We start from the raw sequence: 6,192 nt of genomic DNA, 5'->3' as shown, positions 1-6,192 counted from the left end.
TCCCTGGGCTGGACTAGAGCTTTTGTGAAAAGTGTGGGACAGTCACACCTGCTCGCAAATGAAGGTGGTTTATCTGTGACATAGAGAGAGAGCACATTCATGGAATACCTGGAGAAAAATTCGAGGTATTAACTGATGAGATGAGGCAATCCATTGACTTTCAGATCCAGGATATTTGAATACGTAAGAAAAAAAGGAGAGAGAACGGGAGAGAGAGAAGCTGAAACAGGATTTCTAATCAAGTAGCATCACAGTCTTAAATCAAACAGAAAATAAATGTTTTTGGAAAAATTTATAGCTATAGCAGGAGACTTATCACACACTGTCTACGCTCACTGTCCTTGCCAAGTTAGAGTAATGCCCACCGCCAGGGTTCAAACTGTAGACGTTTCATATTGCTGCAACCATAAATACTTCCAGAATAAAGCTAAATATAGTAAGGAGCAAATCGGGTGCCTTGAGTAATAATATGTCATGTAATATATCAAAGTACACGCTTATGGTCCTGGCATGTTTGTTTTCCAAAATCACAAAGTTAGCACATTTTCCTGTTACCTTGCTTTAACCTGTGATGATTGAGTTTTTCCCTTCAATGAGCCTGAAGTCTCCACAGCTAGATAGATTATGCAATAAGAGTCACTTGGTTTTAGCCCAGGAAAGCTAATACCTAAATAAATTTGTTAGTCTCTCAGGTGCCACAAGGACTCCTCCTTGTTTTTGCTGATGGAGACTAACAGGGTTACCACTCTGAAACCTGTCTTGGAATTCAGTTTTTCCTTCGCCCTAGAAAAAGAATGGTCTGTCTTGCATAAAGAAATCTAAAAAGTTTTTTTCGGGTTTTTTTTTCTGTTTACCAATTCTCACTGTAATGTCTGAATCATAAAGGAAAATACATCTAAAACTAATTATTTGGTGCTCACAACAAACGTGATGGGTAAGGGCAACAGGTTAGAGAAGTCCAATTTTAATTATTTTTATTGCACTGTTGTAGTCATACATTAAAAGTCAATAAAAAATTGAAACACAAAGAGGGTGAGGATGTATCAAAAGAACGCTTGGTAAGTGTTTTTTTTTTAATGTTTTTTTTGGGGGGGATGTCTATTAGAGAATATTCCCCCTACTTATTTAGAAATAAAAGCCAGACGAAACAATGCGAGCACCTTCTATACTATCTATTTAAACTCTTCGAAGGTTTTTCCCTTCAACTCTAGCGTTAACGTGAGCCGCTTTTTCCATGTTCAAATCCATAGCTCTTGATAAATACATTTGGGAGGGCGCCTATAAATTGTTGCACTCTAAACTTTCTACGGATGAACGTCTCAAAAACTGTAAACATTTGGCCTCAGCAGCACATAGGAATTGGCGGTTGCTCGGCTTTTCTTTAAATGCCCCTCAAGACTTATCACGGCCATAAAATATTACTTGTGATCATTAGGGGAGGGTGGGGATAAAGAATTTTTACTTCCGTTTTTGGTCCTTCACATTGATCACAGCTGTTTTAAATTACTTTCAAAGTAGTCCAGAGTTCCCCTCGTTTCCAACAGCATGATTTTTTTTTAGTTCAGGTGATGTCAAATGTTAATGTCCGTCGGATGCTTGGCGTCACGTGCTTAAATTGCAAGGCTCTGCCATCTCTTCACTTTAAACCTTGTTGGGGGGAAGTGACCCTGGAGGCGCCTCATCCCCTAGGCTTGCAGCTTGGTTGCGAATGCTGGAGCTGAAAGCGGCTATTGAATGCGTGCGGCGGAGGGAGGACGGGGGAGAAGGGAGGAGATATCTTTCCTGCGCAGGCTGCCTCCCGTCCCCACTCTGGGTCTTTGAGAGAGGCGCTGGACCTCACAGGGCGCTTCAAAGCCGCCCAGAGCGCCGCACGTGCGCCGGGCCCCACCCTGTGCCGCTGATGAGGACTTGGTGAGCGAAAGGGGGCAGCCGACGAGCGGCTTCTTGTCCCGTTCGCAGGAGTCGCGGAGTCCCTGAGCAACTGTCATGTGATAATAAGGCGAGCGGCGGGGGTCTCCGCATCTCCGGGATCGTTACAAAACCGTGCAGGAGAGCTCAGCACAGCCACAGCCGCCGCCGCCTCCTCTCTCCGCCTGGCTCCAGGACAGCGGGGCCGGGGCTCCAGCCATCTTCGCCACCAGCCGGGCACCGGCAGCTTGGCCCCGCGTTAATGGGACACGGCGCCGTTTCCCCTGCTTGCCGCGGCGGCGGGGAGGTGTGCGCTGAAGGCAGCAAGGACCACGCGCTCCCGCCGCAGCGCTCCAGAAAAAGCCCCCGCAGCAACTCCCGCAAAGAAAGTCTGAGCGCGCCGGGGGCCGCAGAGTGCCAAGCCGGGAAACTTTCCGGCTCCAAAGAGGCGGCAGCGGCTGTCCGGGGAAGGCGAAAGGTTGGGGCATAAACGGAGACAAGCAGCGATTCCCCCCGCCGTCTGGGTGACGCTCTCCCCGCTAAATAGCCCCCGGGGCGGGCGGCTGAGGGAGCTGCCCGTTTCGGGCAGGACACTGTGCTGGGGGGTGGGCGGGAAAGCGGGGTGCGGAGCGTGTGAGAGACGCTGGTTCTCCCCGCGCGAGCCCCCGCCTCTGGCAGCGCCCCGCGTCTCGCCAGCGGCGCGCGGGTTCCCGGGACCCGGCGCGCGGCCCGTGCGGAGTTCGCGGCGGGACGCTCCGCAGCATGCAGCGGGGCTGCGCGGTAGCGAGTAGCGGGACGTGGAGCGAGGGGGCGCGATAGGCGGGAGACGCGGGTGTCGGGAGGCGGGAGGGGGCGGGGGCGATTACCGGGAGATAGGGTCGGGGTTAGCGGGCACACGGGGAGCGTGCGGGGGCTGTAGCTGCCGCGGCAGCGGGCGGCGATGCCGAGGCCGGGGAAGAGCTCCTACAGCGACCAGAAGCCCCCCTACTCCTACATCTCGCTGACGGCCATGGCCATCCAGCACTCGGCCGAGAAGATGCTGCCCCTGAGCGACATCTACAAGTTCATCATGGAGCGCTTCCCCTACTACCGGGAGCACACGCAGCGCTGGCAGAACTCCCTGCGCCACAACCTCTCCTTCAACGACTGCTTCATCAAGATCCCGCGCCGGCCCGACCAGCCGGGCAAGGGCAGCTTCTGGGCGCTGCACCCGGACTGCGGCGACATGTTCGAGAACGGCAGCTTCCTGCGGCGCCGCAAGCGCTTCAAGGTGCTGCGCCCCGAGCCGCCGCTGCCCGGCGGGGTGCCCAAGGGCCCCGCGCCCCCGCCGCACGTGGTGCACTACTTCCACCCGCAGCACCCGGGCAAGATGCCGGGCCTGGGCACCTCGGAGGCTGCCGTGGCCGCCGCCGCCGCCGCCGCCGCCGCGGCCGGCGTCGGGAGGCTGCCCCAGTTCCAGCCCTACGGCCTCAATGGGAGCAGCCCGTCGTCCGGCTTCAAACACCCCTTCGCCATCGAGAACATCATCGGGAGAGATTACAAGGGGGTGATCCAGGCCAGCGGGCTGCCCTTGGCTTCAGTGATGCACCATCTCGGGTACCCGGTGTCCAGCCAGCTCAGCAACATGGTCAGCTCGGTGTGGCCTCACGTGGGGGTGATGGACTCGATGGCCAGCATGCCCGTGTCTCACGAGTATGGACCATTTGGGGTGCCCATGAAGGCTCTCTGCCACCCACCGGGCCAGACTATGCCAGCGGTTCCTGTGCCCATCAAACCCACCCCAGCTCTGCCACCTGTGTCTGCCATCCCCGCGCTGACCGTTAACCCTTCGCAGATCTGCCCTTCCACTTCTCCAGCGTCTTCTTCCCTCCTTGAGCAGACCCCGCCAACCCCCTCCGAGGGCAAGAGCGCCTTACACTCTGTGCTAGTACATTCCTAAAGGGCACGGGCAGAGAGAGACACCTAGCCACAAGGGGTGTATTTGTAGGGGCAAGGAATGTATCTGAGAAATGGGCTCTTAAATGGTTTGATTAATATAACTATCTGGTGTCTGTGTTTATATATTGTACAATCAGATTACTGAGAGCCAGGTTTCAGGTAAGAGCTTCTATTGTTGTTAACTATTATAAAACTAAGTGATGAAAAGGTGATGTGAAAAGTCATAGTGGCTGCAGAAGTAGACCCTGGTCCATTTCTGAACAGAGGAAAGTGCTGGGTGGGCAGCACATCGGAGTGGGTCTAAAATCCAGATACATAAGAGCTCACCAGTCAGAGTGCAATCCTTCAGCATTATATATTTTAAACGGAATAATATTTCTGCAGCCGGGATATCAAAAAAACAGGTTCTAAGATTCGAGATGAGAATCTGTGCAAAAATAAGGAATTCTCGAATAGTTAGGGTAAAAGGAAATTATTTTTAGAAACTTTTATTTCCTTAACAAGATAAAGAGTTGGATAAAATTGCCATTAAAATCTGATTTTAAAAATATCTCAAAGGGAAACTTGTTTGTGTTTCTCTGCTGGATAGTGAGACTGATCTTGCTCTGAAAGGGACACCAAAGCAATTACCGTTGACAATGGCAAACAACAAGGGATTAAAGTGGGAGGCTCTCGATTGCACAAGTAAATTTCGCAAAACAATAGAGAAATTATTAGTAGGAATTTAAACCGCAACTGCATAAACAGCAAAGGGCTCTTTTAAATATGGGTAAGTAGTCATGACTCTGCATTCTTGTTTGCAGTGTTGTTGCAGCGTATTGGTCCCAGGATATCAGAAACACAAAGTGGATGGAGTAATATATTTTACTGGACCAACTTCTGTTGGTGAAACAAACACGCTTTTGAGCTTCACAGGTCTTCAGGACTTGCAGAAGAGGTCCGTGTAGCTCGAAAGCTTGTCTCTTCATCAACAGAAGTTGACCAATAAAAGATATTACCTCACTCACCTCGTTGCTGTATATTCTTTCCATTTTGCAGTGAATGAATATTTAACCGTGGGGAAGGAAACATTTTTACAGAGGACCCTTTAATAAAACAAATGCGTGGAACGTAGCATTGCCTGTGAACTTGTAACATGTCTCTCAATTTTCTGTTGTCTTCTCAAAATAAAAAATCCCCGCAACTTGTGAATTAAGCTTTTCACATCACCTTTTAACAATTCACAGATATAGCTATTTTATGTGTGTTGCTTGGTGTGTATTTCAGCTGAGTTTGAAAACTAAGAACTGCTGAATGAGAAGAATAAAACAAAGATTTTTTTTAAAAAATCACAGGAAAAGCACTTTACTGAAGGAAAAAAAAAACTTCCAACAGAAAAGAGGGAAGCTATGAAGCAAACCTCTCAAAAGTCTCATTTTGTTTCTTTGACTGATGAATCCCAGTTGGTTTGTGAATGATTGTTACCGTTGTCCGTCTGCCCTGCTGTACAGTACACCAATGTTTTATTAAAGCCGAGCTATTGGTTTGCTTCTGCTGGCACTGCTGTTTAGGATTTTTCACTTGTTGTCACCCCAGATGGGCATTTTCCTCCGAGAGATTTGTGCGCATATTAGTTTTATGCATTAGGAACCTCCCAAACATACACAAATACATAAATGTTCTGGAGCTGTGTTCTGCTAGGCATAAAAGAAGGAATTCTGTGAAAAATAAGCTTGCTATGTCATAGAGAAATTGTTCATCCACTTCCACGTGATCTGTTTATTTCGTCTAGTTGGAGAGTTTGTGCTGAAGTTTCTACTTTTTTCTCAGCCTTAACCTCCAAGATGCGCCTGCCCTTATACTGCCGCTAATGAAAGAACATTAGCAGGTGTTGTACACTGACCTAAAATCCTGCTCCTTCTCTTCCATAGCGATGCTGTGAGAAGGGTGGAAAGAAGGGAGAAAGTAAATGAAACTGTGAAGGTAGGGCCGGGGGACACTTAGTCCGATGCTGATTCCATTGAAGCCAGTTGGAATTATGCCATTGATTTCAGTGGGTACAGGCTCGGGTTCACTGGCTATAGTTTTCTCACCGGATAAGCCTGAAACCTTCTGAGTCATTCGTTTTTAAATTTGTATCGAAGGGATCTGCTCATAGGGTTTGCCGGGATCTCAGATATGCAGATTGCAGTCCAAGTCTTTGCTTTAGAGAAGGATGGCTGGGATCTAAAGCAGTTGCTTTCGCCTTCTTTGGTGATATCGATCTATTCGAAACTTCGTCTGGGAAAGGAAAACCTGTTGCAATCTCCGTGGTCTAGGCTGAAACTGCATCTAGCTTTCCTAAAACACATTGTGGCAGTATCTGTG

At 49.5% G+C, this 6,192-nt stretch overlaps 1 protein-coding gene across 1 annotated transcript; it reads left to right on the top strand.

Annotated features, from left to right (window-relative positions):
• Positions 1-2,823: 2,823 nt before the first annotated feature.
• Positions 2,824-5,377, top strand: FOXB2 (forkhead box B2). The gene has a single exon (XM_075128251.1). The coding sequence runs from the start codon at positions 2,849-2,851 to the stop codon at positions 3,845-3,847; it is 999 nt and encodes a 332-aa protein (XP_074984352.1). The 5' UTR covers positions 2,824-2,848; the 3' UTR covers positions 3,848-5,377.
• Positions 5,378-6,192: the final 815 nt, after the last annotated feature.

Source organism: Caretta caretta, chromosome 5, assembly GCF_965140235.1.
Source record: "Caretta caretta isolate rCarCar2 chromosome 5, rCarCar1.hap1, whole genome shotgun sequence".
Classification (NCBI taxonomy): Eukaryota; Metazoa; Chordata; order Testudines; family Cheloniidae; genus Caretta; species Caretta caretta.
The sequence above is the reverse complement of the archived record's forward strand: the minus strand, read 5'-3'. Positions and strand labels throughout refer to the sequence as shown.